General features: G+C 38.1%; 2 protein-coding genes across 2 annotated transcripts; both read right to left on the reverse strand.

The window, feature by feature from the left end:
- Window positions 1–1,835: 1,835 nt before the first annotated feature.
- On the reverse strand, window positions 1,836–14,167 carry rrh (retinal pigment epithelium-derived rhodopsin homolog). Its single transcript, XM_002934242.5, has 7 exons — window positions 13,877–14,167; window positions 10,066–10,256; window positions 9,506–9,605; window positions 5,796–5,949; window positions 4,843–5,011; window positions 4,192–4,370; window positions 1,836–2,279 (listed from the first exon to the last, which is right to left on the reverse strand). Exons 1-7 carry the CDS (start codon window positions 14,031–14,033, stop codon window positions 2,174–2,176), a joined length of 1,056 nt encoding a protein of 351 aa, XP_002934288.2. The 5' UTR covers window positions 14,034–14,167; the 3' UTR covers window positions 1,836–2,173.
- Window positions 14,168–16,800: 2,633 nt separating this feature from the next.
- Window positions 16,801–24,293, reverse strand: gar1 (GAR1 homolog, ribonucleoprotein). Its single transcript, NM_001011252.1, has 7 exons — window positions 24,233–24,293; window positions 21,510–21,703; window positions 21,130–21,284; window positions 20,381–20,440; window positions 19,487–19,628; window positions 18,125–18,220; window positions 16,801–17,273 (listed from the first exon to the last, which is right to left on the reverse strand). Exons 2-7 carry the CDS (start codon window positions 21,700–21,702, stop codon window positions 17,263–17,265), a joined length of 657 nt encoding a protein of 218 aa, NP_001011252.1. The 5' UTR covers window position 21,703; window positions 24,233–24,293; the 3' UTR covers window positions 16,801–17,262.
- Window positions 24,294–27,020: the final 2,727 nt, after the last annotated feature.

Below are 27,020 nucleotides of genomic sequence, written 5' to 3' on the forward strand. Positions count from 1 at the left end.
GACCTTAGTCTGTAAGAGTAAGCTATGCTGAAAATCTATTCCTTGCTTAAAGAGGCAGAAGTCTGGTTTAGACAAATATAACTTGCAAGACATTCAACCTTATAATTCCCACTGTGCTTCTTACTGGGACAACCCCAATGACAACTTAGTTGCAGCAACTGTATAAGGGCCCCTACAGATAATTAAACATTGTATTTTGAGGCTGTGTTAATGTTACAGCTGAGTCATATGTTATGTTATATAAGTAGTGGCTACATTCAACCCCTGCATGTGTGGTTTGCCTCCCACTACTGCAAAAAGAAATAGGAATAGAGAGGTTCATTGTACCCCTATAAAATTTAATTGATGCTATTATGAAATCAAGGAAATTAGTTTGCAAGCTCAATCAAAGCAGGGGATGATGTGAATGATATATAACTATTATGCATTACCATCTGATTTTATGTCAAAATCCTACACAGCCCATGATGAGTTCTGTCCAAAATTTGTCTTTATCCACTCACAATCATTTTCGGCTAAATTCCCTTTGTTTGTTGAAAATACACTGTTCTTTTAAAAAGAAAACCCCCACTGCTTTTATATACTATAGATGTCACGTTTCTTCTTGCTTCTGCTATTGCCACCCCACCAGTAATAAATATTGCAGAGGAATGTAGTAACATTGGCAAGGTTTGTTCAAAAACTTATACACCACAGAAACTTTGTAATATGTCAGAACAATGTAAATAAGGGATAATAATTCACAATAAAATACAATACAGTACGTGTGATTGTTGGGGGTCCATCACAAACTTTAGAGATGTAGTTGCATAGTAAGTAAGACCAAGCATGTATGGTGCGCTACTATTTATCACATCAATGATATCTCATCCTCTCCCTTAGCTGGAACATACCATGAATATTTGTACTAGCTGGTCTCATCCCTGTTTTTCTACTGAGGAAAAATAGCAGGAAAGTAAACCTTAAAAACAAAGAATTCCTGTCCCGTGCTTGGAATTTATTTTGTTCATTGCAGAGAGTTAGAATTGCCAATAAAATCACAGCTCTCACTCTGGAGATATTAATTTCTGCTTCTTTGTGTACACAAACCAGTGTTTGTGTTCCCTCTCATACATACAAAAATTATGAACCAATTCACCTAACTGCTGGCTACAAATATGTTTTTAAATTACGCATTTAGATAACAGTAAGCCTAAGATTAGTACTGGGACCCATAAGTTTTAGGGGACCCTCTGGGCAATTAATGTGTTTGGGGTGGAGAAAAGGGGGCCTAAACATATGTCTGACACTAGGGTCCCTTCATGGTCCTATTCTTTCACTGGCTAAAAAGAAAAATAAATATAATGTATATATGTTCTTTTATGCAGTTGTAATTATAACAGTTATACATCTTGTTATCAGACATTTTGGAAAATCTTCTCATCCAATGATCTGCTTGGTATAAATACTCATTAAACAAACAGTCACAGATCCATTTATTTGCCAGTCAGTTCAAATGGCTAGAATTGCTACCAACATTGGTCTGAGCTAGGAACCACTTCTGATGCAGCAGGCACCACTGTACTCAGGCCCAACCACTTTAAATATCCTTTTGGTAGTAGTTATATAATATTTGTGATTTTCTATAATAAATGTATGAAGTCCAAAAAAGACCCTGCACTGTGAAACTTGAACCATCTTGTTCAGTCAAGGGATCAGTATTTCTACAACATTTAGATCTGGTACAAATTTGCAATAGGTTACAGCTCATTTATTTTTATTCACAATGCCCCTTTTCCCATGCCTCCAGCATGGAGTTAAAAAATTTGTCCTTGACAGAGAAAGGCACACTGGCATATTTTTCAAATCCTTTAATGAATAATGCTTAAAAAACTTAGTATTGTTGTAAAATGATGACATTTCAGTGGAATTTATGTAAGTGTTCCAAATGATTCAATAACAGGGGGAGCATACAAATGCTGTGTGTGTAGTGGACCAGTTAATATGCAGTTTTTGGGCAAGGTTACTCTGAGCTGTTCATGTGGCATTGGCCTTTAAAACTGTCCCTGAATTCTTAATATTAACCTTAAAATAAGGTGTAATGATGATGATACGTGTCCTTTTCTATTTCCCATGTTACTGCTTTTCATCTTTTACTGGCATCTTGATTATGTGACTGGTTCCCAGCCTTATCTCATGTGGTCAGGGTGCTTTGAGAGACGTTCATTGGGAAATGGTTATCCAGAGTTACTTCCTGCCGTGATTTGCACTGAACCATGGACAGTATGGCTCTTCTGAACCTAGAAATAGGGAAACAATATTTATGCTGCAGCAAAAAACATCTATAACACAAGTGTAGGTAATTCTCCGGCATTGCAGATTACTCTTTGTTCATTAAACATACATGCAATTTTATCAATATGTTTAATTATATTAATTTCATTTGCTTATCCAAAGGAGATAGATTACAGTACATTTACTATTATGTCTAATATAAAAGACAAATATGTTTGAAAGTTATTAAATGCCTATTTATATATAGGCATGAAGTATCTTGCTCCTAAGAGTCACTGCCCATTGAGTAAATGAGCTGGAGGCTGGAACCCTTGAGATCAACATAACAGCTCAGTTTTGTTAAGGGTAAGCACAACCTTATTAAATTTAACAGGATCTAAACAGAAACAGAAAATGTATGTACTTATTCAGAGTGACTTTCTTAACACTTTCCTTTTTATTAGTGGTTTCTGGGCAATTAGCACTTTTAGACTAATATCAGGCTTTCAGCTCAACAACTCTCTGTTTGAGTGAGAGTGTAGGCAACCCAAGAGATAACTGTCGGAGCAGCCACAAAAATGCACTCTGAGTAGATTTACATTAAAGGAACAGTACCACCAAAAAACAAAAGTGTACAATATAATGTACTGTTGCCCTGCACTGTTGTGCAGTTGTGTGTTTGCCTCAGAAAGACTACTAAAGTTTATATAAACAAAGCTGCTCTGTAGCCATGGGGGCAGCCATTTAAAGGAGAAAAGGTCAAATAGCAGATAACAGATTGTACACCATTGTATGCTACAGAGCTTATCTGTTATGTGCTATGTAACCTGTGCTATTTCCACTTTTTTCCAGCTATAGTAGTGTTTCTGTAGCAAACAAGCAAACACACAACTTTTATCAGTGCGCCCCCCCCCCCCATGAACACAAGGACAGCTCTGGGCAATGAGTGACACACAACGAAAATGACAAATGGAATCATGAAAAAAGGCAGAAACTGACACTTGGTGGTTGGATGAGAGAGACATATAGGGAGAGGAGAAAACAAGCTAAAATCGGCAAATGAGTGGCGAAGGTGGTACTTAGAGAGAAAGGAAACCTACTGAGATTAAATTAGCCAGGCCCCACTGCTGTCACTGAGCTGCAGACTTGGGAAGAGAGGGTGGGAGCACTGGTGCCTGCATGTTCTATCCCCTACACAACCTTCATTACCATGCCTTTGTCACTGAAGTTTTAGTCCTGGTAAAGCTGCACAGGGATTGGAGGGGTGAAGTTTGAACTCCCCCTCCAGCCTAGCCAATCCCCATGCAGCTTTACCAAAGCTTAAAGGAACAGTAACACCAAAAAAATGAAAACTTTTTAAAGTAAATGAAATATAATGTACTGTTGCCCTGCACTGGTAAAACTGGTGTGTTTGCTACAGTAACACTACTATAGTTTATTTAAATGTTCTGCTGTGTAGCCATGGGGGCAGCCATTCAAGCTGGAGAAAAGGCACAGGTTACATAGCAGATTACAGATAAAACACTATTGTATTATACAGAGTTTATCTGTTATCTGCTTTGTAACCTGTGCCTTTTCTCCTTTAAATGGCTACCCCCATGGGTACACAGCAGGGTGTTTATATAAAGTATAGTAGGGTTTCTGTAGCAAACACACCAGTTGTACCAGTGCAGGACAATAGTACATTATATTGGAATTTCTTTTATACACTTGAATTTTTTGATGTTACTGTTCCTTTAACATCAATGACCAACAAATATAGGGAAAGCTGTGTAGGGGAAAATGCAGGTACACGAGCTTCCACCCTCCCTTCCAAAGTCTCTATCTCTTTGACAGCAAGGGGGCTTGGCTAATACAATAAACACCTCTGCTGGTGAATATCCACAGCACCACACACAGCACACATTGGCTTAAGGCCTCTTATAAAGACAACCTTACTTTTTATTGGCAATAACATAAATGCAAGGATTGTAGAAAGTGGACGACTTGGCAAATAGAGGGGCAATAATAGCCATTGCAGGAGGGATTTTTCTTGGATCTCCAAAGGATGACCATAAGCACACAATGCTATATGGGGACCAAGCCACCAGAAACATGACAATCATCACCAAAGACATCTGAAAGAGTAAGAAGCAAAGTAGGGCATTTAATATTAATAAACCATTGTATAAAATAGTACAAAATAAATTACAAGCATAATAATTCACAGTCAGTTATGTGACATTAAGACAGAAACTGTGCATTAAATCCTTACTCATTTCAAACATGTCTGATTAGCAAGTAAATAAAGATATGTTTATACATCCTCAGAAGAAACAGCTGCCTATATCATAAGTAAGAAACAAGTAAAATACTGAATATGTATATCATTATTAACACTGAACCTCTGAGAGCTATTGCACACCAGAAGTGTCTTTATAGTCAATGGGCATTGCCAGGTATCTACTTGTTAAGGAAAATCCCTGAGTAATACATTAAAGATGATGAAGCAGCTCTGTGATATCTTGTTATCTGTTACTATTTGTATAACCCATTTTAGTACAGTCTACTTATGTACATTTCTGTACATTTCTTTTAGGTTTTTCTTACCTTTGTTACATCAGTTTGATCTGACCAATCAGCATTGATACCCCCAAGGCTGCTCCTGCTGCCATAACCTTTCATTGTGCGGGATACATTATAATAACAGTAAAACATCACCATGAGAGGCACAACAAAGTTCACAGCAACCACACTCATTGTGTAGGAGACAAAAGACCTGCAGGTAAGGCAAAAGAGAACAGTTCTATACTGTACTATAAACCAAATATATTGAAATTATAAAAACAAAGGAAAAAAGTGTTATTCTAACTTTGTATGGAATTACAAGGCAACCTTTGAGTCACCTTTCTCCAGTGACATACAGATAGTAACAATTCAGCAGACAATTCAGCAGTGCATCCCTGCACTGATAATGCAAGTAAGGAATACATTTTCCCCAATTAAACACAGTGTCGGACTGACCCACCAGGATGCCAGAAAAACTCCTGGTGGGCGCAGGTGTCAGTGGGGAACAATTTGGTCACAAGGGAAACAACTAGGGGGTCTGGGGTGCCAGAATCAGTATACAAGCACTGCAATAGCTTATAGCCATAATAGGGAAGCTTATGAGATATTAAGGACAGCAAATGGCAGACTGGGGCACTTGTCAGAGCCTTTAATGAAAGAATCAGGGTAAATGTCTGTGAAATGCTTGTGGCAAGAGACCTGTGGATGGTGTCCAGAGCCCCACATGTAAATCACCTAGCAAGGCTGGTACTAGTGGTTTCTGCCCTTGTAGGGGAATATGTGGAGAGGCCCTTGAGAGATTGGTGCTGGAGGCTGTTGGTGAGGAGTCCGAAGGTACACAAGGAGTGGACTGGAGTTGCTGTTTGCCTGACTGTAATTATTCTGTGTGTAATATCTGTAACAGGACTGAATTATATTGCTTGTATAAAACTGTAAGTGTTAAATAAGAAGTCATTTGTAAATTAATTTCTGGATGTTTAGCCCTTATTTCTTACACATCATTTTTCCTCCAGTTAATGGTACAAGTGGCTCCAGTAGGATCAGGGGCATAGCTTGACCAGCCTACAACAGGCATCACAGACCAGAAGACAGCATTTATCCATGCAGCAAGGATCATTGCTGTGTAATGACGGCCTGATATTCTTCTCCCTGTTATTTAAAAAGAATTAGGCAAATGACTAATACGCCAAATATAGTTATATAGTGGGATCCCATGACTTTGCACAAGTCCATATGTCTTCCTGAGGTTTGTTTATCACCATTCATATTATTAAACCTGTATAACAGCATAATATTTCATAAATATAAAAAATGCTTATACATTTGCCAAATTGCAGTCAACAATCTATTTTGCCACCTCTGCCCCACTAAAATCAGCCTTAAACCAGTCTTGTAGGCTTGTAGAAGGATATGAAAAACAGGCAGGCAAGACAACACTGTCAGTCAGAAATCACGTTATGTGGTATACACTTACATAAAATGTATAATAAAGAAAACATTTTCAGAAGGCAAGTCTTCTGATGCATAGATGGAATTTTAGCTTCAGTCCCAAACTTAGAGGGGTCATGGGAAAGAAAATGCTCTTGGTAATAGGATAGAATGCTATAATCCTTTATCTTAAACTAAATCTCCCAGATTTCTGCAAAAGCCAACGGCACTGCCAGTAAGCATAAAGTAAGAACCACGTGTTGGTAAAACTCACAAATACAATTTTAAACTTTAAAACATCCCTTCTACTTCAGATTTTAGAACTGACTCAGTCAATGCTTATCCAAATTATTTTTCTAAGGCTGTAGTGAACAATAATTCATATGGATTTCCATACAGAATGTACACAGTGGAAAGCACATGTGAATGATATGAGTCTTCCTGGTGTATAAAGGACAGGTTGGGACACATTCATTTTTTTGGTGTCCCCCTCAAGAAAGAAAGGGCGACAATTTCATAAATTAGACTTCAAATTCCTATACAGGTAACACTGGGTAGAGTACATCCACCAATATATTCAAAATGCAGCTCTGCTGGATTAAGCCATTAGGGGGCATTCGGTGAACAAAATAGCAACACGCAAGGCTGATGGAGAATTAATTAAAGATGCTGTGAGTTTTTATTTCTTGACAGAACTTCAGAATAAGACATATCCAAATTACATAGTTAATGGCCATGAGGGTGTCATTATAAGTACTATCTGATTTTGCTGATTACACTAAATTGTGCAAAGGCTCCATGCAGGGTGTTCCCACTGTGCAGAGCAAGTTTAAGAATTTGGAGAACTATGCAGCAAGCTGCCAAATGAGGTTCAGTATAGATAATTGCAAACGTATGCACTTGGGGCACTGGATCAGCCTGTCATGAAGTGGATTATAGTGTGAAAATGCATACTATTGCACGTCTGTGCCACAATCCACCCAGTGTTTCCAGAATGCAAGCCTTTTAGCACAATATATATATATATATATATATATATATATATATATATATATATATATATATATATGTAAATATGAAAACTGATCACGCAATTTCAACTGTCTTCCTTAAAAACACATTTTCACATTTTATTTTCTTAATTAACATTAACATTTTGATCAGAGCATCATAGCAATTGCTTACAAAACATACCAATACAGTTTGTTATCCGGAATGGCAGCAGTTTAAATTTCCCAATTACAATCAATGAGATAAATCTAATTGGCAGTTGATGGCTCCACCCACTTTTTTCAAACCTTGAATTATTGTCACCCAGTGACTAAGGGGTATATTTATCAGGCTGTGTAAAAAGTGGAGGGAAGCATTACCGTGATGTTACCCAGGGCAACCAATCAGCAATTAGATTTCAACAGGTAGACAACCAAAGCAAAACATCTGATTGGCTGCTATGAGCAACATCACCGGTAATGTTTTACTCCACTTTTTACACAGCATGATAAATAGACCTCCAACTCTGCAAAGTTTGGGTTCCTGGTGTAAATAGTATGAGGATGGCAGCATTTTAACTTTTAACCAAAAAAATTTAATAGGTGACCTCTGACTGGCTGTTGGTGGATCCGCCCACTTTTTTAAACCTAAAACTGCAGTCCACTAGTGAAAACTGTAAAGAGTTTGGGGACCCTGATATTAATACTGTGAGAATGGCAGCAGGTTGAATTTCCATATTGAAAGTCAATAGGTAAAATCTGTTGTTGGCTCCACCCACTTTTTCTAACCTTGAAAAGTCACCTTGTGACTAGCTAATTAATATTTAAGGAATGGCAGCAGTTTAAATATAAACCAATGAAAGTCTATAGGTGATTGGCTGTTGTAGCTCCACCCACTTTTCTAAACTTGAAACATAGTCACCCAGTGGCAAACTGGGACCTTGACATTAAACATGTGAGAATGGCAGCAGTTGAAATTTCCCCACTGAAATCAATTTAAAAAATTTGATTGGCTGTTGGTGGCTCCACCCACATTTTCTAACCTTGAATATATAGTCACCCAGTGACTGACTGTGCAAAGTTTGGAAACCTTGGCATCAAACCAATAAAATTCAGTAGGTGAAACCTGATTGGCTGTTGGTGGTCCCGCCCACTTTTCCAGACCTAAAGCTGCAGTCCCCTAATGACTAATTGTGAAGCGTTCAGGGACCCTGGCGTTAACACTGGTTGAGTTTCCACATTTAAATTCAAAAGGTAAAATCTGATTGGCTATTTGTAGCTCCACTCACTTTTGGGCATCCAACCCCCTATGTGATTCAAGTTTGGGGAGTGTAGCCTCAAAGCTGTATAAGTGGCAGCAAATTAAATTTTCCCATTGAAAGTCAATGGGTGAAGTGAGTGAAGAAGCGGAAGAATAAGCTGAAGTTGAAGAACAGTATGTTGGGTTTTTAAAATCAACAATTTGATTAAAAAAAATAATTACTTTAAACGCTCATTTTTTGTGTTGCTGTTCCTTAACCTCAAACTCAAATTGAGTTTTTCTCTGCCATATGCTGTGCCCCATATTAAATTTACATACTTATTATGTTAACATCCATTTGCCATACAGTTAAACATGCCCAGTTTACATTTAAACCCAGTGCAAACAGTGCCGGGCCAAGGTATTGATGCGCTAGGGAGCACTCATCTGCACCCCCTTCTTCCCCATGAGTCAGTGTGCATGCTCCTGCAGTTTATAGAAATAGTAATTGGTTGCTTCCCATTAGTGGAGAGGGCATATGGTGGGAATAAAAATATCAGTGATTATTGCCTTTAAATGCAGGGCCTACATATAAGGATCATGAAATCTTTCTATTACAGGCATCCACAGAACTTGATTTAAGAAGATATTTAGCCTTGATTTAAACATATTCAGAAAAAAAAGATATAAAAACCTAACCTTCTCTGGAATTCGCTCCCACAAACTATCAGACTTTCTCCCAATCTCTCTGCCTTCAAGAGATCTCCAAAAACACATTTATTTAGAGAAGCTTACCCTAATCTAGTTTAGCAATACCCTGTGTCACACCTCTCACAACTCTGGTCATGCCCATTCCCACACCTTGTGTCTCAACCCTTTCTCCCTGTAGATTGTAAGCTCTTTTGGGCAGGGCCCTCTTCACCTCTTGTATCGGTTATTGATTGCTTTATATGTTACTCTGTATGTCTAATGTAAACCCACTTATTGTACAGCGCTGTGGAATATGTTGGCGCTTTATAAATACATGTTAATAATAATAATAACATACCTATATCTGGTCTGCAGATGGTCAGATAGCGGTCAATGGCAACAACTGTCAGCAATCCTATACTTGCCATACCAAAAAAGATATTGAGCCCAGCATAAATCTACAGAATAAGGAAGAAAAATACACATTTGTGTTCTGAGAATGGTTGCGTAGAAGCAATTGTATCCATATCATTGCCCTAAATGTATGTTTAACTAGCACACTGTGCATCAGCCTAACTGACATTATTGCTTAAGGCAGACTCTCCATCTCTTTTTCATGAGTGTGCTGATTCGATCCCAGGCATCAACCAATAGTGAAATGGGTAAATGCTTACATAGCATGTCTGTAATTGTGTCATAGGGTGGATTTCAGTGCAAAAATGTACTTGTGTTTGGGGTAATACCTGTCATTAGTTTGCACTGACAGGCAGATACCATTTAAGGCACTTACAGCAAAGGGAGCAAAATGCGTGTTGTTCAACTGTAATCTTTATAAATACAGCGTGTGGCTCTGTGTCAGGGTTTAGCGATTCCAATACAGATCTAGTTCATAATGATATAACAAAGAATCAAACATACCTGACACCCTACATATCCAAATTTCCAGCTTCCGTGAAGATCAGATGCCGCAGACATTGGATAACCAATTCCGCTGACACCAATATCAGTGAATGCCAGATTGATAATGATTGCATTGGTTGCTGTACGGAGTTCCTTGTACTTAACAAAGATTCCCAGAACTATAATGTTGCTTAAAATGCTTATTACACCTGAAGGAAAAACACATCTATAATGTTATAATGTATGTTTTTAGCTCCACATTTTAACAAAGAATGTTGGATGTAGATGCATGAACAAAACCCACCATCCAACTTTATCTGTTCTTTCATTACAGCAGGGAGCATCGGATTTGGTAGGATCCCACAAAATCTGCTGCTGTTGCATGAAAGGATTTTGTGGGTCAGATAAAGTCCGACCCCTAAACATCAGATAAAAATCTGTGTGGTTTAGATCTTAAACTGTGGGAATCAGATTTTGATGGATCCTAGCAAATATCATGCTGTTTGTGTGGTGTTGCATGACAAGATTTTGCAGACCCGCAAAATCTGGTCAAAATATCCTGTGTAGTTTTGCTATAACAGACAAGAAGCTGAACAGACTTGTGGTTTTGTCCCACCATTTCTCAAGTGCTACAGGCTATAAGCAAACATAAGAAGTTTTTTTTCTGCTAATTCTAAGCCTATAGAAAGGTCATCTTCAGCTGTTCCAACCTTGCCCTCTTGGTCACTAGGACACACCCCCTGTGGCTGGTTGCTTGTAAGGAGTATAAAACACAGGATGAGGGCTATGGGAGGTCCTAAAGTAATTTGCAGCCAGACATCCAGAGACAATAGCAACACTAGAGCCGAACAATTAACATGTTCATGGAGGCAATGGAAGTCAAAACAAGAGCAGAATAATTACATACTCATCTCTATTGCCATTTGACAAATGAATGAAGCAAATATAATATGAAGGAATGTGGTGGTTTACTTTTTGCTAAAGAGGTAGTTTACCTTTAAGTCAACTTTTATTATGTTATAGTATGGCTAATTCTCAGCATCTTTTCAACTGGTCTTCAGTTTTTATTTTTTATTGTTTTTTAATTATTTGCCTTATGAGCTTTCAAATGGGGGTCACTGGCCCCAGCACCTAAAAATGATTGTTCAATGTCAACAATGTTATTGTTACGTTTTATTACTTATCATTCTATTTAGGCCTTCTCTTATTCATCCTCCAGTTTCTCATTCAAACCACTGCCTGGTTGCTATGGTAATTTGGCCCTAGTGACCAAACTGAAGAGCTGAAGAGCAAATTGAAGAGCTGAATAGCAGAAAAACAAAATGCTAAATAATTCAAAAACCAAAAATAATAAAAAGTAAAGACCGATTGCAAATTGTCTCAGAATAGCACTCTCTACATCATACTAAAATTCTATTTAAAGGTAATAATCCCTTTAACTGATTTTTATATACTTTCCACATTTCTTAATAAGTACCAAGACCCTGACACCTATAACCACAATGGCACCAGCTGGAGAAAAGAGTGCAAAAAAAAACGGATTCAACCAGATTTTATCCTTCCTCATACCATAAAGGCTGCTACCAGAGGCACCAATGTGCCTGCCACTCATACTGGTCTTCCCCTTCACATTATCCTGCAAAATGGGTGTCTCTTGTAGCAGTTGTAATGTTATGAGCAAGAAAATAATCCGGCTAGGAGCAATGAGTGCTCAACATTACAGCTAAAGAACCTACAAAAATCAGAGAGTGTGTCCAAGAGATTTTATATCAGAGCACTATCAGTGATAGAATTATGTGCCCTGTCAGAGCTGTCAATTATAATTAAACTCACTGCACTCATTCCTACATTTTTCTTTTCAGTCCCGCCAATTCCAAAATATTAGTGAGCAGTTCTTTTTACACAAGAAATTTCTATTTTAGGGAATAAAAGCTTTTAATTTTAAGGCCATTGCATTTCATGGCTTTAATGTGGGTTTAAGATGCACGTTTTAGATTTATGGGCTCAAATCAAAGCATTATAAGCATTTAAATCTGCATTTTTAGTACATTTGCATTTAACTGTATTGTTAACACAACATGCTGTATTTCGGTGTGTGTAGCACACATTTAAAATATATTAAAATAAAATCTTGAACTCACATGCTGCATTACAGATTAGCATATAAACTCAGTATATGTGTATGATACATTCAGCATGGCATTGGGTGGAACTTTTTGATGGAAATTTTTTTCAGACCCCTCCCCACACACACATAACACACATAACACACATAACACACATACAGTAAGTTGCAGATGACCTGTGACACAGGCAAAGTCGCAGATCACCCATAAACCCTCTTCCCTTGTGTGCCTCCTGTTTTCCCAAGGCCCTAAAATAGGACTTTCTAGAGATAGCCATGGACATAAAAACTAACCAAAACTCTGTTTATCTGACAAAAGAATGTTCTTGCAAAAGCTGTGCCAGAGATTACAAATCCCTGCTTTACCGCATTATCCTTGAATTAACATAGCAAAAGTTGTAAAAAAATAATCCCATGCCTATTGTGCTTGAGTGCTTAAAGTTTAAATGTTAAACAAATAGCCCTGATTTTTACACCATTTCTTCATATCTCCTAAAACTGTACAATCGGGTTCCACTGTATTATTAACTGAGCATAGGTAACTTACAATGGCATCAAGGGATAAACATATGGATAGTTCTGTGCCCTCTACTGTCCTTAAGGGCTCTGGTACACGGGGAGATTTGTCGCCCGCAACAAATCTCCCTTGTCGCGGGTGACTAATCTCCCCGAAATGCCATCCAACCGGCGAAAATGTAAATCGCCGGTGGGATGGCATACGTGGAAGTTGCCTTGAGGGAAATTTGTTGCGGGCAACTAGTCTCCCTGTGTGCCAGAGCCCTAAAGGGGTGGTTCAACTTTAGGTTAACCTTAAGTATGTTATAGAATGGCCTATTCTTAGCATCTTTTTAAATGGTCTTTATTTTGAGTCATTTTGAATTATTTGCTGACTCTTTCCAGCTTTCAAAAAGGGTCGTCACTGATCCCAGCAGCCAAAAAAATATTGCTCTTCATGCTGCAATTTCATTGTTATTATCAGTTTTTATTACTTATCAGTTTTACTCCTATTCATACTACTGTTTCTTAGTTGCTAGGGTAATTTGGATCCTAGCAACCATATAGCTATTAAAATTGCAAACTGGGGAGTTGCTGAATAAAAACCTAAATATTATAAAATGACAAATAATAAAAAATAAAGACCAACCGCAAATTGTCTCAGAAGGACTCACTATATTATACTAAATCTAAAGATCAAAGGCACATGTTTCTGTGATAATGTGCCATATATTAAAAGGACTTGCTATGCTTGCAGCACAGCTGAGCAATTGTAAATAAGCACTAGGATTGCCATTATTTACAATATGAAGTGACTTTAGAACATTTTGTTTCATCAGTTTGTTCTGAGCAAATGTAAGGGCAAATTCAGTAACACTGGTGCTAAATTGTAATATACTAGTGCAACCAATCAGATACTGGCTAACTGCAAATTGCTTGTGATTGGTATATGCACTGGTACAACTTGGCATGTGTGCTCATAAATTCATAAATTACACTTTAAGGCAAAAAATGTTTGAACTGACTGTTGGGAGGTAGTCACCAATACAATAAGCATATTAATGCAAACATTTTTATCGTTTAATCTTGGAGACAATAGCAAGTGCTCTGTTGCTGCAAATGGTCTCCCAACAATCTCCCCACAATCCCAACAATCTGCAGGGACATATCAACAACCTAAATGGCACAGTTGGGAAACACAAATCATACCTGCTGTGATTAGATAGGCTGCGACTATGTTGTGCTCACTCTGGGAAAAAACAGAATGGACTTCTGAGGAAGCATCAGAAATATTTACTGTTCCAGTTCCAGCAGGCAGCAATGTAGAAACCTCCGCCAGTGTCTCCATTGCAAACTTCAAGTTCATCAATACAATGACTGCCTACTGAGTGCTCCTCATTATTTCACGGACAGTGAACAGGAATTCAGTTTGGTGCACATCTTAAAGGATTTTAGCTACAGTTCTGCACCCAGCACAACTTGTTATAGCCAAACAAAGGGCAGCTCAGAGGTTCTGCCATTCATGAGGGCTTCATTCATAGCTTTCCTAGAGATTAACAAAATCACATGCCCTCATTACAGAACAGTCCCTGCCTTAGCCGTTAGATTACTATTTTATCTTCTTTGGCTCAAATGCTTACGGTTTCCCCCAAAAGTATTTCTTTATCCACTAAAGCCCTGATAAAAATGCACTCTATACATTACAAAATATTAGCGCTTTCCAGGGGTTCATGGAAATAACTACCGGTATGTACGGTTCCTTACAAACAAACATATTCACGTTGAATTGGAAGGAATCCTGGACTTTAAATGTCATGTTTAAGTGAACATTATTTAAATAGTCTCATAATCTTACTGTTACTCTACAACTGGTCTCAGTAGAGTTTTAAAATGATTTGCCTTTCTATTCTCCCGCTGTTTGGTTGCTTTGTATGAAACAGTGTTGGACTGGAGTATGGGGGCCCCCACCCCAGTTGCTGAGGCCCCCTGTCATGCACCCTTCCCCAACCAACTTCTCATTATCGCATACCATCACAATTGCAATGTACCACCACTCCGCCCCTCCTCCCCCCACAGATCCTGGGCTGGCAGAGGGTCAGATGCAGAGGGTCCCACTGGGCTTTTTCCAAGGGCAGTCCAACCCTGGTTTTATAATTATAAATTAAATAATTATAAAATATTAAATATATTTTGAGGCTTAATTTTATCTTAATTTATGGTAAAATAGGAAAAACATGAGCACAGACATAAAAGGCTAATTTTATTATAACCTGGAAAAAAGTGTACAAAGGATGTTTGTCTGGGGCATTGTAGGAAAATTCTCAATTTTTTTTTTATCATTTGTACTTTTTTTAGTTCCAGTTTTGTTAAGCAGCTCTCCAGTTTGGAATTTCAGCAGCTATTTGGTTGCTTGAGTCAAAATTACCTTATCAACCAGGAAGTGGAATGACAGACTGATTTATGGATAGGATGGGAAAGGAACTGAACAGAAAAATAAGTTATAAAAAGTAACAATAATAAAATTGTATCTTGCACCTCCTCTCACTTCCTAACATTTGCTTCTGAATGATGTCTAGGTAACTGAGTGGGAAAGGCGACACCTACATCCCACTTAATAAAAATGATCCACAACTCGGAGAGACTGTAATGAGTTGTAGTAGTACGCATGATGTGCATAAGTTTGTGGCGATGTGCAAACGGGCCCATTTGTTGTAGAGGCCCTGATATCCAGAACGTTTAGAAGCAGGGTTTTATCAAATACGCGGTCTTTCTGTAATGTAGATCTTTGTACCTTAAGTCTACTAAAAATCCTTTAAACATTAAATAAACCCAATAGGATTGTTTTTCCTCCAATAAGGATTAATTACAGTATATCATTGTTGGGATCAAGTACAAGGTACTGTTTCATTATTACAGAGAAAAAGGAAATTATTTTTAAAAATGTGAATTATTGGGTAAAATGGAGTCTATGGGAGATGGCCTTTCCATGATTCGGGATAATGGATCATATATCTGTATTTTGCTATTATTGAAGTAAAAGTTGGGTCTAAACAAGTGTGGGGAATTTTTCACCAGAAATAAAACAATGTTATATTAAAAACTAAATTCCAGTTCCAGTGCTCTGAAATAAAATGATTGTTTGTATAGTAAAACGAGGGAATGGCCAAGAGTCTGAAAACATTTGCAAGGCCCTGTAAAAACTGAGCAACACCTTAGTAATGGCACTGATAAGCAATCCCCACTACACCTGAGAATAACTGCCAACAGGCGTGTTTTAGCAAATCTGGAATTTACTTTGCCCAACTGTCACTAATATCGAAGACCAGCATTGTTTAAGCATACCAAAGCTTCAGAGCGAGTGGGGAAATGTGGCTTTGCCCTGGTTACATCTTGACACATTCCATCCCAAATTCTTATTATGCGCACACCATAATATGAAATACAAGAGCCAAAATAAAGATTTTATCTTTCACAAGAATGATCATCCTTGATCCAGTTTCTGAAGTAGTGATAGAAGGGTGTAGATTCAAGTGAATGATTGTATCTCCTTATTCAGTTACAGATTTTTCCTATTGACAGTCACATGATAAGCCATAAAATGTTTAATTTAATTTAAAATTTATATTTAATTTAATCTTGGCCAACATTTGCTATGTAACTGAATTGGGTATTTTTTTCAAAAAAATTTAATTTTTAGGTACTTTAAATACATCTAAACTATAAAATAAAATGTATACAACGAGTTGCCTAATCATGCACTAAAATCCCATTACTAAGCAAAGATGCAAGGAGCCATGTAATTACTTGAGACATATGCAGCCTCAAATTGTAGCATAAACCCTATGTGTCAATCAGGATGGAGATGTGCTATCCATTGGCTAAAGTTTGTAGAAACTTGCTTTATGGCACTTCACCTATTAAAGCATACAATTTTGCAATTATAACCAATTCATTACATTTATTGCCAGTTAAATTTTAAATTTTTTTTTATAAATCTTTGTTAATTAATTATCTTATATTCACTGATATTAGTTGGTCAATATGTTGATCAATTTTAAAGTGCAGGAGCTAGGCTTTAGTAAATGCATGTATTCCCGCCTCTTGAATAATAAATAAATACTAATACTTCAGAAAATTGGGCTGAACATCATTTATTTGGGCATATGCCAGCACATCTATGCAGATTTATTATCAGCGCACATATCCTCCTTGAGAGATGATACCTTTGTGTCAGCGCAAGGTCTAAATGATGCCATCCCAGACGTTCTTGTGTGTGGTGTTACAATCACAATAATACAGCACTTGTTGGGAATAATACCTACCCAGTCCAATGGTTATAAGAATGGGAATTTAAAGTTATAAAAATCAGACATAAAAACATATTCTGGTCTACAAATCTTCGCATTAAGATTGCTTGGGTAAGCGGATCTCAAACATTGCTGCCGAGTCATCTTTCCGGTACAGATCATTTTACTGGCAATGCTGAAGAGCAAGTCCCATTTCAAAAATAAAATATAACAAGGTCATTAACTCCAACTCTATTCCAAAAAATAGGAAATCAACAGGTGGCCACGCATGTAAGGACTGACAGCAATTTAACGCCCTCCTGAAAAAAATGAAACAGTTTATCAGGTTATGTTTTAAATATGCTTCTCTAATAAACTTACATAAATACAAAGCAAAAAATTAAAGATAAAATCATATGCAGTAAGGTTCCCTTCAATTCTAGTGGAGAGCTTTAAAGGAGAAGGAAAGGCTAAGTCACTTGGGGGTGCCAAAATATTAGGCACCCCCAAGTGACTATAAGCGCTTACCTTGTACCCCGGGCTGGTGCCCGTTAGGAGAAAACCACACCAGCCGGGGGTACCTGCAGCAAGCGCTTCCTTCTTCCGTGTTTCTTCTGTGGCGGAATCCCTGGGCCGGCGCATGCGCAGTAGAGTGAAAAGCCGACTTTTTTGTTAAAATTTGCCTTTTCATTCTACTGCGCATGCGCGAAGCAGGAGAAGCGCTTGCTGCAGGTACGGTTTTCTCCTAACAGGGGCACCAGCCCGGGGTACAAGGTAAGTGGCTAAAGTCATTTGGGGGTGCCTTACATTTTGGCACCCCCAAATGACTTAGCCTTTCCTTTTCCTTTAAGCAAAAGTATAACCTTATAAAAAATGTCTTCATGTGACAAATGCAAAACATTGAATACTAAAGCCATGGTCTTGGTATTAAAATGAATTTAATTCCAGGGTAAAAAAAAGTCTACAAGTATAATTTGAACATGATAGTTATGTTATGCAAGGACAAGAAACTGCCACTGAAAAAGTAACCTTCTTATAATCACATTTGCAATGACAGCATCTTATCACAAGAGAAATTAATAAAAAACTGCACCGGAACGCCCATAAAAATGTAAGCTACAACAAAGCTCAAAATCCTGACAGGAATTAAGAAAAAACTGCCATAACTTGCCTCGAAAGCCACGTCCACCACGAAATCCACCACCTCGGCTTCCTCGAAAACCACCTCCACCACCAAATCCACCACCTCTTCCACCTCTGAAGCCACCTGAAAGCAAACAATTAACATTAGTATTAGAATGATAAATAATGTCTGTAAAGCACTGCTGAAATGTGTTGGCACTGTATAAATGACAGAAAATAAAATAACAGTATACACAATCAAGAAGCAGAAAAAGGGTTTTCTTGTAAAACCACCCACTAACAAAAGGTGTTTTTTTGTTTTTTTTAAATCAAGGTTTTAACCTTCAAATACTTAAAAAAATACAATTTTTTATGCAGCTGGTACTGGTACTATATCATTAAGTGGGAGAGTAGGACTTTGTATCCCAGATGCTTTAATCAGGTCTGTTTTGCTCTGAATTGTCAAGTGCAAAATTTCAAGTATTTTCATTCATATCATCAGTAAATAATTCAATGGGCTAATGGTCTCAGAATATCACTGTTTACATTATAATAAAACATAATTAAAAGGTAAACTATGGAAAAATAAGGGAAGCCATAAATCCTAAATAATATACAGATTACTATATATTACATAAAAAATGATTATCAAAGCAAAACGAAATAACAGATGGACTATAAAAGTTCCATTGAGAAGAGCAAAGCATCATCCCAGCACGCTAAAAACATCATATACACATAGAAGCAGCAGGCATCTATATGCAGGTGCATTGGGAACTGGGTTTCTAGAAATACAGATTTTAAAGGGGTTTAAATTTATCAATGAGAATATATAGATATGACAATATATTACACTAAAAACCTCAATTTTACATCCCCTGACCAATGTATAAAGCATTTAAATTGGCATTTTTCCCATATTCTACACCACTGCATCTTACTATACAGTAGAATGTTCAAGCTAGGGCATTCTAGCTGCAACTGAACTACAGAAGTTTAGCAACAATACCACTAATGCAGACATTCCAAGAATTTAGTTATAACTCATTCATGTTTCCTTCGAATGGAGCAAGCAGTAAAACAAACCCCTTTCAGAAATCAAAATATGCCAAGTAATAATTATTTACACAATCCAAAGGCCAGCACGTATGTATGAAGGATGTTTAAACCCTTTACAGTGAGCAATAAAGACATAAAGACATGGCTAGATGCTTTTTCATAAAACACAACTGCAGTTTTTCTGGCAAGAAGGAAGTCCTACCTCCTAAGAAAACAAGCTACTGCTAGCTCACTATTGGCTTTATAACAGAAGGGATTTTAAACAAAAATCACACTTTTAATTTTTTTGATGTTCCTCTTTAGATTACTTTGGAAGAAAACAAAGTAGCAGCACCAAAATAAGCAAACTAACCTCCACCTCCTCTGCCACCACCTCTGCCACGTCCTCCACCTCTCCCTCCACCTCGTCCACCTCCTCTGGGAGGACCTTTCTCACCAGGAGGCCGAGGTAGAAACCTTTGCAGTGGAAGCAACTTTGCTGGGTCAATGTAAAACTGTTGAAGAAGAATACAGTTATATTATAAACAGCAAATGATACATAATCATGCAATGAGAGCCAAAGACAAGCATGTAGTATTTCTTATACAGACAGTATCAAAAGAAAAAATGATGTAATTGCTAAGCAATAAATAGAGTTTATACCAAAGCAGGGCTGCCATCAGGGGGGGGTACTCCCCTAAGACATAAAAGTATGATACATGGGTTATAAACGGTGTGGGGCTTAGGGTGGCTCATGGCCAAAATTTAGAACACTCATTTAAGTCATTTTAAATATGTATATATTTGTTTCTAATGATATGTGCCACTGGCTTATCACAAAATGAAATGCTGTCATTTTAGGAAGTACAGTTAATTCTTCTTCTGGCTTGTAAAAGCCATGATACAAACACACAAACCAATGACATACATAAATGATAGGGATAGGTCCAAAGAATGGACAAGTGTATCTTTTACTCCAATACTTCTTCCTGTTATTCTAAGAACCACCATTTTGTTTTGCTCATTCCTGTGAGTGATTCTATAAACAAGCATGCACAGCATCACTAAATGGTGAAGATATAAAACAAAAATATTGATATGTTAACACCAAATTAATTAAAATCCTTTGATAGGTCACTTAGAATACGAATTTATTGGTCACATTTTCCTTTAGTTCCACTTTACTTGGCTACAGCGTTTCATGCGTGTAAGGGAGGCATACTATAAAGACAAACATTAAATAGTTCAACCACAGAGAAATGCTTACCTTCTGTAATTTCTTGAATGAAGATGCTTTCATGTTTTCAGAGAGTTTAATAGAAAAATACTTTGAAAATATTAAGGAAGCACTCATAAAAGTTACTGGAGACAATATAAGAATGTAAGAACCAGTAATTCTTACACAAAAAAATAACATCAAAAATATTTCAGAAGCATATGGAGCCCAATCTACATATTGTGCAAATACACGTGTAGATTTAAAGGAGAAGGAAAGGTAAAAACTAAGTAAGCCTTATTAGAAAGGTCATGTAAATACAGCCATAAGCACTCAGCATAAGTCCTCTTTCAAAAGAAACAGGATTTGTTGTTTCTTTGTTTTCCTGTGCCATAGTCTGCACAGCTCCCTCCTGCTCCCCCGTCCCTCAAGAATGCTAAGAACTCCCTCCCCCCCCTTAGGAATGTGTGATCTGAGCCAATCAGCAGGAAGCTTCCTCATAGTCTTATTAACTGAGCATGTACATAGGTCTTGGTCTCGGTGCAGGAGCGAGGCACTATGGGACCTTTCTTTACAGAGTTCAGCGGGGTTTTTTTCCTATGAGGCTTCTGATTATCTGAACCAAAGAAATATGGGGAGACTTAAGGGCACTATTGAGAGAACTGATGGTATGCCTGATTAACTATTTATTAGCCTTTCCTTCTCCTTTAATGAGGTATCAGCTAAAATTAAAAAAAAAAAAAAAAAAGTTCCAATGTTAAGTGATGTTGACCGTGGAAATAATTTGCTGTAAAGGATACAAAGTCTCTTAGCTGCCCAAATATCTCATCCACTTTTCCAATCTGTTCTTTATTCTCAAGGTATATGGGAGCATTGAAATAAGGCACTCTGTTTTCCTGTGTAATGCATTTACACACCACATCATCTTCACATGGATGCATAAATTCCCCAACCTCTGCAAGACAAAAAGAAATACATGCATATGAGTGGAAGCAGCATAGGGGACACTACAGACATTTGCTTTCAGCTAGAAACTGCTTTGGAGAAGAGATATATACTTGAAGAATTACAAAAGTGACTGAAGGATGTAGAAAAAAAATGATTATGATTGCAAAACTTTGCAGGAAATCAGAGCAGTCGAAAGACTTGGAAAAAAAAATATACATATAAATATATTTACCAACAACACTCTCAGGAGGACCTTGGTCATATCCTCCTCTGTTGAAGCCTCCACGTCCGCCTCCTCTTCCAAACCCACCTCTTCCACCACCCTGTCCATAACCTCCACGGCCACCTCCTCTTCCTCCAAAACCACCACCTCCTCTTCCTCCTCCTCCACCTCTGTTAAAGCCTCCTCTCCCTCGGAATGACATCCTTATTGAAAGAATAGTTGGAGCAGTGATTTTTAAGTCATCAATAAAAGTCAAATGTAATGAAACAATAAACATATGTCAGTTTTAAGCAGTCAGTAGGGTGGCTTTACAATTACCCATACCAATAACCTATAGGACACTATTAAAATTATTATGCAAATACATGTACAGGTGCTACTTGGGATATTTGAGACTTGGGGTTTTTTTGGATAAGCAGCCTGTTAAATAAAAAAAGGACTGTATTGTGCTCATCATATATTTATGCGAGTCTCGTTACCATCAATGAGAAGTGATGAACTGTTTGTTAAATTGGACACTATTGGAAATGGCATTCCCACATAATGCTGATTACTGATATTAGGTTTCTGGATAATGCATCTCATACCTATATGTCTCATGGAACTTTTTCAGCTTCAAATTGATAAGCAAAATGGGGTATTTATAAATGTTAAATAGAGATTGTGTCACTGAACTACATAAAGACAAAACTCTTCCAAACAATAAGTAACCCGAAGATCTCCATATGTGTTTGGACTACAACTCCTAGTTTTCTACCAACAGATGTCAAAATGCATGCATTACCATGCTTGACAAAGAATACTATCTTCGAGGTAGCATTTTGCTATGCAGGGGCAAGCTCATTTAATGTACTAATCCTACAGTGGTGCAGTACAGAGTTAGAATCTATATTTGCTGCATTGTGGGGGGAATATATAGTGCAAAGTTAAAAGGAAAACTATACCCCCCAGAATGAATACCTAACCAACAGATAGTTTATAATATGCTAAGTAGGCTATTAAAGAATCTTATCAGTAAATATTGCCCTTTCCCTTGATTCACCATTTAGTGATGGGCTGTGTGCTCCCTCTGAGATCACATGACCAGAAATAATGCAACTGTAACAAGAAGTAGTGTGGAAGCAAAAGACAGAACTGTCCACTGAATACATGTGTGCCTTGGCTTGTTTGTGTGCACTGTGAATCTTATGATCCCAGGAGGCAGCCCTTAATTCTTGAAATGGCAATTTTCTATTTAGGAGTACCCAATAGCACATACTACTAAAAAAGTATATTTTTATGAAAACGGTTTATTCAGATGAAGCAGGGTTTTACATATGAGCTTGTTTATGCAATATGTTTTTATAGAGACCTAATTGCTTGGGGGTATAGTTTTCCATTAGGTGAAGTCACCTAAACAGTTAAAAATCATACAGTTTAGCCATGCATTCAAGCAACCAAATAATGATTTCTTTAACGGGTAAAAGATTGTTGAATCTCAGGTAGTCTGGGCACACAGTTAAGTAGTCATGTCAAACCTCTGTGATCAGTGTAACACTATTTAAATGGAAATCGAACAGAATAATAAAAAATTTTAGTTACATTATGGGGCACATTCATCAATGTACGATTGAGTCTGAATACTAAAAATTCATATTTTTTCAAAATTTTAGAACGGTGCGTATTTTCTGCGATTTTCTTGTTAATTTGTGCAACTTTTTCATTCTTTGTGACAATTTGTACGACAAAATCATATTTGTCGCAACGAGTACGAAAGTTTTGGAATTTATTAAAGCTTTGTTATCGTAGCTTTCCTTTGGCCAGGTCGGAGCTGCAGAGTGCCATTGAGCCCTATGGGAGACTTTCCTTGGGCCGGGTTGGAGCTGCAGAGTGCCATTGAGCCCTATGGGAGACTTTCCTTGGGCCGGGTTGGAGCTGCAGAGTGCCATTGAGTCCTATGGGAGACTTTCCTTGGGCCGGGTTGGAGCTGCAGAGTGCCATTGAGTCCTATGGGAGACTTTCCTTGGGCCAGGTTGGAGCTGCAGAGTGCCATTGAGCCCTATGGGAGACTTTCCTTGGGCCAGGTTGGAGCTGCAGAGTGCCATTGAGCCCTATGGGAGACTTTCCTTGGGCCAGGTCGGAGCTGCAGAGTGCCATTGAGTCCTATGGGAGGCTTCCAAAATCATGCACAGAAGTTTAACAGTTTTTGCACTGTCACTTTGATAAATGTGCCCATATTTGTCTGCCATAAACATTTGCTTACATGAAGATGAACTGAACTGCAACTTTAAACAACCCCCTGACACACTTTGATAGTAAGCATAGTATTAGTTGAAAATCATTTCATGTGCCCATCACTTATGTATATAAGCAATGACATAACTCCATGATCCCCATACTAAATCCAGGCAATGGATGACAAAATATTATCTGACCAAATAGCACTGGAGGGCCTGGATGTATAATAATGTTAAAATCAATGTTACATGAATTAGTGACCTGTAATGATCAGGGGTGAAGCACAGAGTGGAAGAATATCGTCACAGGGAAGTATAACCTCCAGCCCTCCATGCAGGCTCAACATCTGTTTGATCCGAGCTAGAGAACAGTATTTTAAAACCCAGGATAGCAGTCGTACACCCTTACTTTTCATCTCAACGATCATTGGACTGGACAAATAAAATGAAATGCATGTTTTAAAATGACCATGACAGATCGTATCTACCCTCAATTAAGCAATGAGTTACATTTACCTTTAGTTGCGTTTGGCTTCCTGCATGCGGCACTCTGAAACTACCCAGAGTACACTCCGGCACACGTTCCCACCACTTCCGACTCAACAACACGTGGACTGCGTACATCGTACTTGGGCGCACAGCATTCACGTCATCAAACGGCGCGGCTATTAAAGGAAACGCGCTTACGTGTTTGTGTCCATTTACTGAACTGAATGAATGGAGTCAATGAGAGCTTCTGTGATTTGGTTAGGGAAAGGCAAAGCTGGACGCACCGCAGAAAATAACGCATATATTTAGCTTATTACCGAGCAGCCAGTAATTATGGTACCGCTTGGTATTGTAATTGAACTCAGTTGCTGAACTAAAATACCCCATTAAAAATGGATTTTACATCGAAAAGCAGTTGAATTAATCCCATTGGGTGTATGTAAAAAATCTTTTGGGGATGGGGCTAGCAAGTAGATAAAATAATCATGAGTAATAATTCTCCAATTATTTTTGGCAGCAAGGCACAAATCTAGAGAGTGGGAGGGTAACACACTTAAAAGAAATATGGGAAAGCTGAACTGGTTATGGATTTAACTAGCCCAATGGGAGAAAAGAAATGCTATACAGATACAGATATAATTCTGTGTGTGTTGGGGGGTGGAGGTATAGTATAACTATTTCTAAATATACAAAATTACTCGCACATAGAACAAAAGTACACAAGGTTTGGACATTGGCCCTTAATCACAGGACTTGACCAATTAATGACAATTACATTTACAAATAACTTTTAAAGCACTGAAAATCTTTAATAAATTCATTTTGGAAGGTTGCCTAGAATTATGTTTTTTTTGTATTGGGCAAAAATGTAGTTTTGGGATTGACATGTCTTTTAAAGATTCGGTTTGGCCAGGACCATGGATTCGACTGAATCCTGATGAAAAAGGTAGAATCTTGGCCAAATCCCTAACTGAATCCTGGATTCATGCATCCCTAATTTGCATTAGAGTATCAAAAAGCAGAGGATAAGTCCAGGCAATGAGAACAGGGTAGTGTCCTTTGGCCTTGGCATCTAGAGATCATTTGCAACTCTACATAAGGATGTTTCAGTGGAGGGTGCAGCTGTTTTAAAGATAGAAAAGTACCAGAAAATTGTTTGCGGGTAGAATTGACTTTGCTTTTAAAATAGCAAAGTTCCAGGGGCTATGTTTAGACGTGAGTGATTTATTTGGTAAAGGATGAAGAAGTGAGTAGAATATGGTAACCAAGCACCATGGATTGTTTTTATTATTTATAAGTGTATTATAGTATTTTTGCTTGGCCTGGGATAGGGCAGCATTGAGGCAGTCCATAAGAAATGTATAGCGGAGGGAGTCTACTGTACACTGTGCCTGCAATGAAATGTGGAAGGGGGGGGGGGCAGCACCCTGTGTATGTAAGGAAATTCTGGGGGACCCACACACTTTTCCTCTGCTGAGATGTTGGGGGCCATACTCTGTGCCTGTTGTGAAATGCTGGGGGACCCACACACTATGCCTCTGCTGAGATGTTGGGGGCCACATGCTGTGCCTGTCGTTATTGCTGGGGGAGCCACACACTGTGCCTATTGAGAAATGCCTGGGGGGCAGGGCATATACCACACACTGTGCCTATTGAGAAATGCCTGGGGGGCAGGGCATATATTATGCCTGTCGAAAAAATGCAAATGAAATGTTGGGAAGGGCAACACACTGTGCCTGTGGTAAAATGCTGGGAAGGCCAAACAATCTGCCTGTTGTCAAATTCTTTGGGGGCCACATGCTGTGCCAGTTATGAAATGCTTTGGGGGTCTCACATTGTGCCTGTCAAAAGTAGTCCCCATTGGGCAATTATGATTTGGTTTGTTTTGAGTTTTAATACCTCAATAAATGTTCCATATGCATCTTTAATTGCTCAACGGGCATCAACTTTGCTAGTTTAAATACAATTTGTGCTTTACAATGTGTTTGCTTCTGAAGTTCTATTATGTTCTTATTTAGCTAGGTTTTATGGCATGCTCTGATTGTGATATGGTGGTACTCCTCTGTGATCACTAAAGTGAGTGCAAATATTTTAATTTACAAAAATTTAAATATAAGCTTCATATAATGAATATAATATGAACATATAATATGAACCGCGCTGCCATGTTTCTTGATCCAGTTTTCACAAGCCAACTACCCAGGGCCAGTGAGTTTTTATAAAAGGTTAAATTGGCGCCCTCTCCAGTGATTTAAGGTTTTGTTTTCCATTAAATACCTCCTATGTCATTTCCAAGAACTGATTTCCTGAGGGGACAATTTTTTATCTATTACATCCTATTGTAACACACTACAGTGGCCAGAGTCACAAAGGAGCCCTGGAAGTTTAGTTTCTGTGCTTGATTTTTCCCTAATGCTAAGGCAGTAACACACGGCGAGATTAGTCTCCCACGATAACTCTTCACTACCGCTGGTGGGAAGGCATATGCGTTGCTTCAGTTTTCAAAATCTGCCCCGTAAAGTTCTTAAAGGATTGGTTCACCTTTATGTTAACTTTATGTTATAGGCCAATTCTAAGCAACTTTTCAATTAGTCTTTTTAATTATTTGCCTTCTTCTTCTAAGGGCTCTGGCACACAGGGAGATTAGTCGCCTGCAACAAATCTCCCTTGTCGCGGGCGACTAATCTCCCCGAAATGCCATCCCACCGGCGAAAATGTAAATCGCCGGTGGGATGGCAAACGCAGCGCCGTGATTTCCCCGATTTCCCACAATTTGCCTTGAGAGTCGCAGGCGACTAATCTCCCCGTGTGCCAG

This window comes from Xenopus tropicalis, chromosome 1 (genome assembly GCF_000004195.4).
Source record: "Xenopus tropicalis strain Nigerian chromosome 1, UCB_Xtro_10.0, whole genome shotgun sequence".
Taxonomy (NCBI): Eukaryota; Metazoa; Chordata; class Amphibia; order Anura; family Pipidae; genus Xenopus; species Xenopus tropicalis.

Bases quoted from the DNA above. Each gene is read 5' to 3' on its own strand.
- rrh (XM_002934242.5), bottom strand. From the start codon at position 14,033: ATGAACTTGAAGTTTGCAATGGAGACACTGGCGGAGGTTTCTACATTG. The intron at 9,606-10,065 runs GTATGTTTGATT...CTTATTCTGTAG, and splicing joins TTGGATATGTAGGGTGTCAG to ATTTATGCTGGGCTCAATAT. The intron at 2,280-4,191 runs GTAAGGTTGTCT...CCCTATTTCTAG, and splicing joins TATGTTATTGCCAATAAAAA to GTTCAGAAGAGCCATACTGT.
- gar1 (NM_001011252.1), bottom strand. From the start codon at position 21,702: ATGTCATTCCGAGGGAGAGGAGGCTTTAACAGAGGTGGAGGAGGAGGA. The intron at 21,285-21,509 runs GTAAATATATTT...TTTGTCTTGCAG, and splicing joins TCCTCCTGAGAGTGTTGTTG to AGGTTGGGGAATTTATGCAT. The intron at 20,441-21,129 runs GTATCCTTTACA...ATATTTTCAAAG, and splicing joins TTGGGCAGCTAAGAGACTTT to TATTTTTCTATTAAACTCTC.